Source organism: Corvus hawaiiensis, chromosome 3, assembly GCF_020740725.1.
Source record: "Corvus hawaiiensis isolate bCorHaw1 chromosome 3, bCorHaw1.pri.cur, whole genome shotgun sequence".
Lineage (NCBI taxonomy): Eukaryota > Metazoa > Chordata > Aves > Passeriformes > Corvidae > Corvus > Corvus hawaiiensis.
The window spans coordinates 104107005-104121181 of NC_063215.1; the positions used below are offsets into that span (position 1 = coordinate 104107005).

Below are 14177 nucleotides of genomic sequence, written 5' to 3' on the forward strand. Positions count from 1 at the left end.
GCCAACATCCAGAGTCAGAGCCCATGACTCCAGGGCGCAATCTGCAACCTGGGATCAGTTGAACTGTGCTCCAAAAACCTGAGTGGAGCCACTGCACAGCCAGGGTGAGGAAGACATAGCATCCCCGAAACCAAGAGGCTGGCAGGAGCTCCTTTTGCAGGGATGCAGTTAGACTGGTGGTGACAATGACCCTGTGTCCCTGCCAAGGAGACAATGCTGAGCGACCCGACCCACCATCTCTAGCTCCAGGGAGTGATTAGGCCGGGCTTGGAGGGGGCAGAGCAGTACCACAGGCTGCCTCAGGCATCTGGGTTTGGATTGGGATCTTAGTGCCTGGAAGTCTCCCTCCTTTCCAGTGAGGTCTGTGCGAGTCACACAGGGTGGTTTGTGTGTCCAAGATGCCCAAGGAACACACTAACTCCCAGGAAAGGCATGGGAAGATCCAACACAGGCAATGGCAGAAGCCCTGTCACATCTGAGGAGGGAAGAAGGGGCTCTTCCGTACAAGTGAGTGTTGGGATGGTGGTCTAGCCAGGACCACCAGCCAAGGATAGATCCCAGCTCAGACACGGGCTGCCATCCCCAGGGAATGCAACTTCTCTCAGTGCTCAAACACACTGTAATCCCATTCCATGCAGACCCTTCTCATCTACTCTTTCTTCCCCTACCACATTCAAAAAAAAACCCCAAACTCAGAAAGCTTCAGAAGAGGACATTACATAGAAAGATATTTGAAAAAAGATCATTGCATTCATCGATTTTTGTCCCCTGAAGCCAGCCACCAGTCCCTGCCTCAGAAGCCATCTGGTCAGCTGAGGCCTCCACCTCCACCAGACAAAAACATGGGGCAGCAAATGTCACAGACACTGGGGTGGCCATAGATACTCCCAGTATGGGGACTTGGACACACACCAGCTATTTCCCAGGACTGTGAGTGTCCAGCTCAGGTCGCAGTTGGTGAGTCCCCAGAGACACCCATCACATTTTTGCACAAGCTCTCTGGGAACAGGGGCAACTATTAGAGAGAGGCACCTTGATGCAGATACTCCCACATCTATACCATCTATACTCCAGCAGAAGCAGGAGAACACAAAACACTGGATTTCTGCAGTACTAAAACAATCCAGTGAATATTCTTCTCCACTTTCAGGCAATATAATGGAGACTCCATGGGATTTGTGTCTTTGACCAAGTTTTCTCAAGCCTGCCTCAACCTCACCATTGGCAAAGCCTTGCAATGTTAAGCCAGAGAACACACGAGTGTGGTAGTTACATGAATCATCCAGAAGTGATGAACACCAAAAGAGGAGATGACAAAAATCCCCTCATTGCTGTCCCACACAGAATGCCCTGAGGCCACCAAACACATCAGCATCACCCAAGCAGCAGCAGAGACTCCTGCTTGTTAATCACATGGATGAAGGACTTCCAGTCACCTCAGCAGCTCTCCATCAGGTGACAACAGATTTGTTACACAGATTTGGTACTAAGATGATGCTAAATCCTGCAAAAGATGGCAGGCAGTGAGGACAGGAGGCTTTGGCAGGCACCTACCCCTCCTCTCACTGGAATGCGTTTGCTATGGGTGACTGGACAAGATACAGGCAACCCAAGCACTGCAAGGACAGCACCTCAAGCAACTTCAAAGCTTGTTACACAAACGCAGGTAGCTGGGGGGAAAGAACTACAAATTCCATGTGCTGCAACCGAAGTTTTTACATTACATCAGCTTTTACAACATGCTGGGGCAAGCCTGACAGGCAGGAGTCCCAGTGGGCTCATTGCTTTCTGCATTGAGACAAACCTGGGCTGATTACAGAGCTGACCCAACTTGGAGCAGGAGGCTGGATCAGAGACCTCCTGTGGTCTCTTCCAGCCCGAATTATTCTATGATTTTATGAAGTGCCAGTTTCTGATTAATAGCTGTCCTGCTTTCCTCGCTTAGCTGCCAAGAGTTGCCAATCCCAATACTCCTTGTTCTCTGTGCTACCTGAAAAAAGTCTCTCTGTGTTTTGATCACACAACTGTTCCTCAAACCTTCTTGGAGTTTCAAGTCCAAATTCACCCAGAAAACCAAGTGCAAAATGCTGCTATGTGAGGTGAGCACTCCAAGTAGACTGAATCTACGCTGTGCAGAACTGAGCTCTTTTGAGTGAAAGACTTAGATTTTGGCCCATTTATACTCATAAGTGGGTCAGGTTTAGCCAACAGACAGAAACCAGTGTCGTCTCAGGATGTGGGCAGAAAACTGGCCACCACAACCATGAGATGCTGGCACAGCTGCCTGACAGGGGCTGGAAGGGCAAAATAACTGCTGTGTGGTAGTCTAGGGAGGCAGTGCACACCTCTTCTCCAAGTACAACTCACCATTAATTCTTTGGCCTTCCCAGCTTGCATCCTCTAAACTGCACCTGGGGCTTCACACTTCAGCTCATTCCAAAGCCTCAGCAATGCGCAGGTCCAAGCTGTGAATGACAGCAGGTAAAAACTCCAGCACAAAGCTACAGATAATGGGGTTTGATAAGGGGAGCTCCCCATTGGGTCTTCTGCCAGCAGACAGCAAATTTTCCCAGCCAGGGTACCTGGCTGTGCTAGCAACCAACCTGTTTAGGGTGGATCTGAATTCCTGGGGGGCTGTAGAGCTTGAAAACAGAGTAACTACAATGAGAAGAGATAAGAACAACAATTCCCTGAAAAATAAAATAAATCCCAGCACCACATGACAATCCCCTCTTACACCAACAGTGTGGCTGGATCTCAGAATGGCTGGTCAGTGGCTGGTGACAGTGTGTGGAGAGCGAGATGCTGCCCAAAGCCGCCTCTCTCACTGACATCCAGCTGCCCAACTGCTTCAATAGCAGCTACAGAACATGCTTCCCTTCCTATCACCAGCCTCTGTTTGCTATTTCTACCATTGCCAAAGGGTGACTGGGCTGCACAAAAGAATCACAAGCAATTCTCTCTCTGCCCACCTCCCACAAGTTTCAAACTTAGGCCACAAAAGCTGTCTGACCAAGGGCAGAAACAAAACCTTGGCCAATGCAGGCAGTTCTAGCTTATCCCAAAGGGACACGCCAGCCCCTACTCTACTGGAAGGATTGTTCTCATATCTTCATCCCGAGAGATCTCAGCCTAAGGAGGTGATGGAAAAACACAGTGCTGAGAGCTAACCTCTTGGGCTCTGGTGTCCAAGAGACAAAAGCAACCATGCTGCTTCCTAATGGAGATACTTCCATCTCAAAGCTGTTTTCCACCATTGATTTGTGTACCTGCTCACCTGCAGGGTCGTGCTCTGCTCTTACTGTCACTAGAAGTAAGGAGACCAAGACCAAAGGCAGGGGTATCCCAGATCTTCTCTTACCCAGCTGTTTCAGCCCCAAAATGCTTTGCAGGCAAAAGATCCAGGGACGGCCCTCACGCATACAGAACCTTGCCCAAATGTGATAAATCTTACTTTGCAATGAAATGACAAACATCCTGACTCTGCCCAGAAAACAGTAACAGCTGGAACAACAAACCAAGGAACAGAAAAACTCTTCAGGATATTGCTGGCAGCCACCCAGCAGCTAATAATGAGTCCCAAAAGCAAGAAGAAACCTGTAGCCCCCCCACAACAAGCCACCCCAAGCTCACACAAGGTGCTGCCACCCTTCTCCCCTCAGAGCATCATGCAGATGGGGGAGCACCCACACAAGAGGGTACAGGACAGAGCAAAGCCAGCAGCACAGACATCTGGCCACATGAAGACACCTCTTCCAGCTTTCACCAATGCCAGGTCCACAGATGTGGCAGCATTTGAGGACTCCCTCTCCCCCATCCTTCTCACCCGCCTCGCTCCTTCATCCGACCTCAAGGGCAGGGCTCCATCCACATGCACTGCATTCAAGCCTCCTCGGCTCAGACCTGCCCCACTACCCTCTGCCCCAAGCAGATGCACCCAGCAGCAACAGGCACAGGGAGACCCCTGCCCACACCACCTCTTGCCCTGGTCTACCACACAGCACACCCCAAGCCAGCAACTCATGAGACACTGCTTGAATAAGCACATTTTAAAAATAATAAACCCTCAGGACTTTGTCTGCATTCCACAGAAAAGTGGATTAGCCCAGCTACAGCCCAGAGGCCAAAATACGAAATGTATGGAGTCAGCAAAGTGAAAGATAACAGGAGACCTCAAAAATCTCTAGGTTTGGTTCTGCTCTCAGTTGTGCAAAGTCCATCTAGGTCCCTGCAAACCTTCCCTCAAATTCAAACTAGGTTTGGTCACCTGCTAGGGACCCTAGGGACTTACCTGCTTCTGCAGGTCTGATGTTCAGGTACCACTGAGGACAGCAGAGCAGAGCCCCCACTCTGTCCTGCTTGGACATTAAGCTCCTCCAGACATTAAGTTCCTCCTTTGGGGACACTCAAGAAACCAGGCGAGAAAAGCAATATGTGAGGCAAAAAATGCATTTCTAGCTGCTGAGACCCAGTGTTCACCTCAAGAACAACCTCAAAGTGGTTTTGGTCTGGAGGAAAAGGAAGCTGGAAGAAGACAAGGCAATGTGAGAAGTCCAAGGGCATCATAAACATGCTAAACCAAAAGCAAAGCTGTCAAAACCTCCTTTTTTCCTCTTCAGCTCCTCACTCCCAAGAAGATATCACAATATTCTCAGTCCACTCAACTGTTTGCCACTCTCGGGTGGCAATCACCAACTCACCTCAAAGCAGAGCCACTCCAAAGCCTGCACGTGACACAGCTGCCCTCATTTCATCTGCACAGGGATGCCAACACATGCTCCCATGTGCCATGTGCCAGCCGTGTCCAAGTGGGACACAGGGAAGGGCAGAGAGCCGCACTCAGCCCCAGGTGTACACAGGCAGCACACCCAGCAGAGGTGACCCTCAGGACCACCTGTTCTTCCCAGTCATCCCCACACTCAGCACAGCCAGGTATTTTTGCCTACCCCAACCACAGCTGCCCCACCGCAAAGTGGAATGTGCAAGCTCTGCACCCTCGGGATGCATACTGAAATTAATGGGTCAAAACAGCACTCCAGTGTGTAATGCTCCTGCTCAAGGGCTGAAATCCTGACATTCCTGGACCTTGAGAATACAAGACAGCAGCTCTCTGCTTCAGGGGAACATCACAGGCACCACCTACATCTTCCCATCCTTCCATGAACAGACCATTTGAGCAGAGCAACCAGTCCTAAGCAGCCTTCCTACCCAAGGGACGCTCTCCAGCTGGCACAGCACAGGGATTTAAGAGGAGAAACCTCGGGGAAACCTTAGAGCATGTGTTGTTCCCCTCACAGAGAACAGGACAGACTACAACAGCAGAGCTTTTCTAGGGGGCACAAGTTGGCAGTATCTGGCTTCTGGGCTGCCAGGATGCTCTCACCTTCAGCCGACAATGCAACACCTGATCTTCATGCCTGCAACATCCCTGCCAGCCTCGTGTTTCAATCACAACTTGATCTTAGCAGCTGCTTTCTCTATCTCAGACACACACATACACAAACACACCCCTAAGCACCTGTAAAATTAAACATTAGCTGGGTAGGTAGGACCTCTTGTAAAGCACTTAGGACTCAAGGAAGGAAGGAACTTCAAAAATGCGGAGTCTTATGCTAGAATTTGAGAGGGCTCCATCCTTGGCCTTCTTGCTTTATCAGCTCTTGAGACAGCACTACTAAACACGTATTGGCACTGCTGAAGTAAAAAGCAAGACAAATAGAGGAAAACAGACACTGGGAGATGCCTGAAGTTGGCTGACGTGATTTGCAATAGCTGGAGACGTCTGCTGGAGGCTCTCACCTCTCCTCTAGCCTCTCATCTCCTCTCCTTGTCCCTGATATCCCCTCTCTGCTTTGCCGCCCTCAGCCAGCAAAAACCCCCGCTCAGGCCGGTGCCGGCCGTGCCTCGCGGTCCCAGCTGAGCCTGGCAGCCACAACAGCATCTGCACATCCATCAAACCCAACAGAGCATGGGGAGGTGGAGGTCAGCCCAAGCAGCATATGGAGCACTGGCGTGGTGAATACCAGCCTCCCCAGGAGCTGTCTGCTGCAGATGGAAAAAGCCCAGGAGCCATCAGGACAAAATCTTCTGGCTCGGGGCGACGCATCCTCCCTGTCAGCTTTCCAAGCCGCTGAGCAATACTGGAAACCTCAGCTCCTCTCTCACCATGCTCACGCCTGGCACTGACTCATTCACTGCCGTTTCAGTCCCACAGTTTGCCAGTGGGAGTTGTAGGAGGTGGGATGTGGGGATGAGGTAATCCCAACTGCATGTGGCTACCGTGGTGGAGGGGGACTAGCCACCCACTCCAGCAGCACAAGCTGGCTGTGCACGGTGTGGATGTGACACCAAGGTCCAGGTCCAGTCTGCTGATGCAGTCACAGGGATGTTTTAACCTTGACTTTTGGTGGGCATGGGAGGTACCACCACAGGACCATCCAAGGTCTCTCCTGGAGAAAGGCAGCCTTTTATGTGGTCCAAGGGCTTAGTCAACAGGCAACCAGGAATGGAGTTAATGGCAGCAAAACACAAGAGGGTCACCAGGAGCAATGCTCCAGCTGTGAGATCTCCCAGGCCAAGTAACACAAGGTAATCCACAGAAAGCATGACAGTTCTCTGGCTGAAATCACCCACAAACCAAGCAGAAATTCATAGCTCTGCACTAGCCAGAGGCAGACAAAGAGATTCACCACAGTTTCTCCTGCTCTGATTCCTTGGAACACTGCAATTCCTCTCCATCTGAAACTATTCCACTGGCTGCAATTTAAAAACAAAATCAATCCAGCAAACATTGCTTAGCAACTGGCTGTCAGTGCCACATCCCATCCCATTGAAAGTATTTGCCCTCTCCATGACCTCCTGGCAAGGAGCTTTGCTGCTCAGCCCTTGCCAGATTCTGTATACTCAGCTATCGCTGGCAAGTCCAGATGCTTGGCTGGATTAGCAGAGAAAACACCAGGAAACCTTCTGCAACCACCCTAATGAAAAACACCTCACAGAGATACTGTAAGGAGCAGCTTCCCCACATTCCAGTCCCTAGGATTAGGATACAATGCATGGATCTCTGGGCATTACCACGCTGTGTAGGTCTGTGCATCTCAGTGCTACCACACATCATACAGAGGCAATGAAGGATGGAGAGCCAACACACTCAGAACCTGGTCACAGAGCAGAGTACAACACCTGAGAGGCTGGAGGAGAACCTGCCTGTGTATGGGAACAAGCTGAAGCGATGGGTAAGACTCTCTCCAAAGCCTCCTAAACCCTCGTGCAAGCTGGGCAGGAGCCTCTTGGCACGGTGTGAGGTCCATGACAGGATGTACCTTGCTCCAATTCAGCTGGAGTAGAATCAAGGTCCGACACTTTGGGCTCACTGTCAAAAAAGCAAGCCTGAGAACTTCTAGTCTGGCTCACACAAAGCAGCTTAATCCAGGTTTTCCGTTGAAACTAAGCCTCTAAACACAGCCTCCAGTAGGACAAGCAGCATGAGCACTAGGGGTGTCCTCCCACAGCAGCCTGGCCCACAGAACCCTGCTCTCCCCTTTGCAGGAGGGACATCTAGTCAACCCCATGCTGGACTCCCCTTACATGTTCTTGCACAGCCATGAGCAATTTCTCCCTGCTCCAAGAGCAGGCCATGTGTATCCGTGCTTTCCCACACAGTTCTGGTGCACAATTCAAGATCAGCTTCCAGGTTGCATAGCAAGGCCTGAGCATCACCTGCAGCAGCTCTCAGGACACCTGTGCCGTAAGTAAGGATTATCTTCCCAGAGAGGCCTCAGATCTGCACCTTCTTCTCTCCCTCAGCCACCAATCCCAGATCCTTCTCCCTCCTCCATCCTCCCCATCAGCGCCTGCCTCCCCCAGATCTCCCGGCAGCCCCATTTCCTCAGTGGCCACTCTAATGCTTGGCTAATGGCTCATCATCCACAGCGTTCTTCAGGCATATTCAATAAATCAGAATCCAATTACCGGGTTAAGGAAATTGGAAACAAATTAAATTAGCCCCAGCCCCTCCCATGTGCTGTGCCCTCACCTCCTCCTTAACGAGGGCTTTTCTTTCACAGGAGCTCTCAGTGCCACATCTGCCCGCCCAGGAACAAGGTGGCTGCCACTGCGCAGCGGGGGTACGGCAAGGGGCAGCCGAGTCAATCTTCCCTTTTAATAGGGCAGATGGTTAATATCCCTGGCATTAATTCTCTCCAGGAATAGCACATTCGCTCTCTGCTCAGCTATAACAGGCGTCCGTCAGGGCTGACAGCTCCTCTCCGGAGAAAGGAGCATCTGGTCCTTACAACAAAAAGAAGCTAAATAAATAAATAAGCACATTGCTTGCTACAGGGCTGGGGAACTGGTGCTGTTTCAGCATTTCAGCCTAAGTGCTGCATTTGAACTGGAATAGGGGAAATTCAGAGTTGGGTCAGATGCCAGGAGTGGAGTCACTCTGATCTGGGAGCAAGGTGCAGCAGGGGCAGCATATGCCATGGCTGGGTCCAGCACAGAGCTCCCACCAAAGCAAGACTTCCCCCAAAGGGCTCCCAGGACAAGGCAGTAGAGACAGCTGCTGCCAGAAAGCTGGGACATAATGCCAGGCACAGCTCCATGGAAAGAGCTTGCATGTAGACTGGTGACTGACAGCAGGGACCAGGCATACGCTGTGTCCTCAGAGAACAAGGAGGAAAACTGCATTGAGGGGACCCTGGGAGCTTTTCCTTCACCACTGGGATATGCTTGCATCACCCCATCCAGCAAACTAACAACCCCACTGACATTCAGCATGAAGGACCGCTCTTCCCTGGTGAGTTTGGAAAGACAACCAGAGGGAGACTACAGCTGAGACCTCAGCAAGCAAGGGTGCCCCAAAACTCCCACCACACCCTTCTCACACTGACAAGGGAATGCAGCTTCATCTACAAGGAAACTGTTGCTGCAATCCTCCCTGCCTCTCCCAAGAGCTCCTTTGGGCACCGAAGGATATTTTTGACCTCAGTGGTGCTGGAGCAGCTAGTAATCCATCAAGTTCTTAACTCTTTTTCCCTCCTCACTCAGCAAATATCCCTTATTCCTCACTCCTCTCTCTCTGCAGAGCAAAATCAATGCCCACCAGTTATTTTATCCCCCTTGCACCACCTCATTGCATCGTCTGCAGAGCAAGAGTTCCCAGCAACAGTGAAGACTTAGCCCAATACTGAGACTTGCTCTTGCAAGCGTTACTTTTCTGAAGGTAAAATAAAGACTTTTCCTTTCTTCCATCCTGGAATAATTTATACCATTTCAATTAATAGGTTTAAGGCTTCCAGACATGCCAAGAAATCAAGCAACAACTCGATCCCAGAAACATAACCCAGGCAGACCCAATCCCAAGAGCACCCACTGGCATCCCAAAACCACGGCCCTGAAGGGGACCAGGACTATGCCCCCATGCCATGAAGTCTGGTGAGGAAGATCAGGAGGAGCCAGGGGGAGGCAGAACCTGTGATGGCGGGTGTCGCGGACAGCGCGGTCACTGGGGATCCTCTCGCTCTCCCGCTGGTTAAAGGCATGGAGCCGGTACGGGTCCTCGCCGCCCTTCCACCTCCGGGCACTCAGGTACCTCCGCTCTTCAAACTGATCCCAAAGGTCGTCCCAGTCCACGTCCGATTCCTGTGCGCACAAAGTCAGCCCCGTTAGAGACAGGAGAGACCAGAGGACGACTGACCCCAGAGCTCCAGAGCTCCTCCCAACCCCGCCGGAGGTCAGTCAGCCCTGCAGCACAGGCAAGCATCCCAAGAGCAGGTTAACAAGGAGTCCCATAAGGCTTTCAGGGTTTATATCTGGTCCGTAGGTCCTGAAACACCACGTCAAAGACAGCCTGCCAATTTGAAATAAAATGACTAATTTGAAACCGAATTCAGGTCTCCGGTGGATTCCCCTCTCAAGCAGCACGGTCTCAAGAAAATAAAAAAGCACAAACGTTTTGTAAGGGTTTTAATTTCTCTCCAGCCAAAAATCAAAGGTATTTTACATCACATGACCCACTGCCCCTGTAACCTTTCAGGCTGGAAAGGGCCATCAGATAGGAGCAGTCCCACATTACCACAGCTGGCTCCAGCAACAGGGCTCTGGAAGAAGGGGGCCATCATGCTCCCAGCCCAATTTCAATCCATCTTTGCCACCACACCTCTCCCACTGAGGACTTCAGCCCTACCGCAGGGAGAAGAGAAGGGAAGCATGTGCCTGTGTGGTCCCCCAACTCCAGAAGGATGAAGGAGCTGCATTTTGGGGTTACCCAGCAGCTCCAACAATCTTCAGGGGTTGAAGCATTTCTTGGTGGCTCGGTGCTGTCGGGGTTTAAGCACCCCTAAGCAGCAGAAGCTGTCGGGGGTTTAAGCATCCTTTGGCAGTGTCTGAGGCAGCCAGCACAAAACAGCGCCGATAAGATCTCATTGCTACAGCAGCACCACCTCTTTGATCTCAGCCTACCTGTAACACTGAGAGATGCAAACATTTACAGACATCTCAGCCCTAAAGAAAATTGTGATCTTATCCAATAATTGATCTTTTCTTCTGCTTTTTTTCTCCCCCCTCCTCAGTTCATACCATCTCAAAGCTGATTTTGCCTGCTAATAGCGCAAAATGAAGCTTTTGAAAAGGGCGATTTTTATCCCGTAATTGATTTTACTCGCATCTGGCAGTGCATTTTCTGTAGTAACAGGAAGGGGGGGAGGGAGCACTGGCTCCTGCAAGTGAACCACCACAGGGGCAAGCCAGGCACCTCCAGCCACAGGATGCCCCACATCGCTCTGGGTTACAGTGACACGAGCACTCCCAAAAAGCCAACAAATTCCAGGGATGCAGGGGTTTCCAGACACAGGGTCATATTCATCCTCCCCTGGTGTGACCCCATGGCCTTCTCAGGACCTCCTCCAGCACCTACCCCAGCGTGAGAAGATCAGAAGAAACCCCCAAGTCACCAGCCACACTGAGATGAAGTTATTCAGGACTGGAAGAAAGTTATTCAAGGCTGGGAGAAAGTTATGAAACCAGTAAGGTCCCTGCAGGAGTTTTACGAGGAGGACGCTCACAGCCCGCCTGCGGACTTTGGGGAGGGCCGACGTGCACAGGGTGATAAATGCTGTTTATGTTGGATTTTTGCTAAGGCATCTTGCAAAACATGATTTAGCACCGCAGTAAAAGATCAGGGGAAAGTGAGGCGATTGCATCGCAGAGCCACCGACAGCCTGATGCTTATAAGATTTCACGATGACCCCAGGAGGCCTGGCGCTGCTAAAACAACAGCCAGAGCTGCAGTCCCTAAATTTTAATGCTGTGAAGAAAAATAAAAGTTGGTTTTATCAAACTTAATAAGAAGAGAAATGGCTTTCAAAAGTGGCCACACAGCACTTAAGGCTGTAAGCTGTGTGTGTGCATGTGTGTGTATTGATGCTGTTTTGGTTTTTTTAATGTCAGTTAATCCCAATAGCCTTGCATCAGCTAGAAGGGTGCAGCTGGGCAAGAATCTGATGGCTCAGGTAGGAGGGCTGGTGGATTCTCTCATGAAAACTGGAGCTTCTGCACCTGCTACAAGGGCAGCAAGGCTCTGGCCAGGCAGCAGAAGCAGGGGTTTGGCACATGGCAGGGTCTGGCATGGCATTTTCCCTGCATCCATCTAACCCCACTAATGTCCTGTTACCAGGGCTGGGGTCCCAGCAGTAAATGGATACATGGGCAAATACCAGTGCCTTATCCCATAGTATTCACTTCTCATCCTGCTCTGGATGAGCATTGCATCCCAGGGCTGCATTCCTGGTTCACTCTGCAGTGACTAATTAATACTCCTGTGCAATCTCCACCTGAAAGACACCAGCCCACCTTGATTCACCCAGGCCCTCCTTTTTGGGCTGAGGAAAGCTATCAGTAGGGCAGATATTAAATACTGGGTAATTAAATACACACCTGAGATCAAGAGTAACTAGATGCCAGAGATTAAAGAGTTCTTTTAATCCCTATCTGGCCACAAAGCAAGACTTGGATTGGGTTGACTTTCTCAGCCAGAAGTAGATACTGGGGGTCAGTCATTTGCTTTTGATCCACAGCACCTGTCCAAATCTTCTGCGTGTTCTTTCCATCCCAAGCCTCCCTACAAGGGTAACTGAATTTGGAGCAGGATGCTCAGACACAGGTGCATACTGACCTCTGCAAACCATACCTGCACAAAGCAGAAGAGGAAAGCATGAAAAGCTCCCAGCTGTGCAAGCAGCAGGAGGCAGGAGACCTCACCAGCCTGTGCACAGGGACTCATATGTTTCTCACCTGTGCCTGATCCGAGACAGGGAATGAGAGTTAAAGCATCAGGAGAAATCCCCTTTGCTCACCCAGGGACAGCACATTGGTTACAGGTTACCAGATAAGGTCTTCATTATAATAATTCTGCCATGTATTATCACCTCTCCCTCACACCAGAATTCTGTTTTGGGAGTTATATAACTGATGTGCAGAAATCTAAATTTAATTTATTATGATCTAACTCACTTTAGAGACCAAATTACCCTGCACTAGAAAAGGATCAAGTCAATACTCCACTTGCCTTTCTATTTATCCTCTACAGGGCTCATCTCTCCAAGTCTCCTATTCTTTTTCTCTCACGTACTAGTAATAAATTTTCTTTTTTTTTCTTGGAATTAGGTAATTTCTCTTTCAACACTGAAGTTTAATGACTGGTATTAATTATAGGAAACACAGTCAATGCTTAAGAGTTGAGAGACTCAGTGAGCCTGAAGGAAAGGGAAGAAAAATATATCCAAGGGGTGGCTGCCTGCTCTTGGCAAACAAGTGTTGCCTCTTCCAACACCACACTGGGGGGTCCCCAAGGGGTGGTCAACAAGAGGTCAACCCACAAAAAGACATGGACAAAGCTCCTTGTGGAGAGAAGCTTCCACCTCACACCAGCACCCAACCAAGAGCAGGGCTTACCAAGAGCTTTCTCTGCCATTTCAGTAAAGCACCCCCCAAAAAATGACCCACTAAAGGCACCTCCTCCAAAACCACCCATCACCCTCGCTGGCTTAGGGCACACAGCCCAGAGCAAGCACAGAGGCAGCTTTTCACTGTAACTGTACATTAAAGATTAAAAGCCTCTCAGTGCGAAGATGTAATTCGTCATCTGCCTCTTAAATCACAGCTCAGAAACAAAACAAAAAAAAACACCCCAAAAAACAAAGGGAAAAAATAATATTTAAGAAAAAAAGGAGTGGTGCTGTGGGGGGAAAATGGGTCATTAGCGGTAAAACTACAATTTTCTGGCAACTGCTAATGGCTTGTTTATGTGGATTTCTGCAAATATGACATTTTAATGGCATAATAATTGTGTGATTACAGTACAGCAGGGATCGCTGGAGCGGGAAGGAGGAACACACAGCCCAGCCGGCTGCTGCTGCGGGCCCGGGGCATCCCCGCGGGATGCTCTGCTCCAGCAGGCAGCCCCCGGCACCCCTCCCGCCACGGGAGGCCAGGCCAGGCTGGACACTGGGCAGGGAACGTGCTGTGGCAGCACTTTGGCCACCCAGAGGCAGTGCAGCAGTGAAAGGGCATGTCAGGTGAAAAGCCTGGCCCAAGAAGAGCCAGTGGTGACTGGGGACGGACAGGTCACACCGGTCCCCAGGGCCAGCCTCCAGCTGCCCAGCAAGACAAGGAGTGGGCAGTGCAAGCCAAAGGCAGATTCTGACTTACTTTCTTGTTTTGTGGCACTATTTTAGCATAGAGAATTTAAGCCTTTGCTAAAATACAAGCTGTTTTCCTTTTGGGGCTGCTGTGTTCTGCCTTCAGACCGGAGTGAATCAGACCACTGCCATGAGCATCATTTCAGGTGGCAGCAAACCCAAGCCAGCCCAGGGGGCTGGCAGAGCTGACAGGGTTTTCCAGGGAACCCATTGGCCAGAAAAGGGGTTTTGCTGATGCAGGTGCAATGATGACCTCAAAGGAGTCTGGCAGCAGCCAAATGTACCCTCTACCTCGATTCCCCTCACATCCAGCTTTCCTTGGAAAATCTCATCCCTAAATAATCCCATCCCAGCAGTTGCCATTGAGCCCATTCTCTGGGACTCAGGCATTAAAAAACAGGAGGGGAAGGGGAAATAAAAAATTACATCAGCCTATCAAAAGATGCAATAAACACGTGAAAGCTCTGGAAACTCAGACAC

At 50.4% G+C, this 14177-nt stretch overlaps 1 protein-coding gene across 2 annotated transcripts in view; it reads right to left on the minus strand.

The window, feature by feature from the left end:
- Positions 1-14177, minus strand: part of GALNT14 (polypeptide N-acetylgalactosaminyltransferase 14) — a 95639-nt gene that overhangs the window by 52746 nt on the left and 28716 nt on the right. For both annotated transcript variants that reach the window (XM_048297743.1, XM_048297742.1), the window contains exon 2: positions 9473-9642. In XM_048297743.1, the coding sequence (XP_048153700.1) occupies positions 9473-9642 (170 nt within the window). The remainder of the gene's footprint in view (positions 1-9472; positions 9643-14177) is intronic.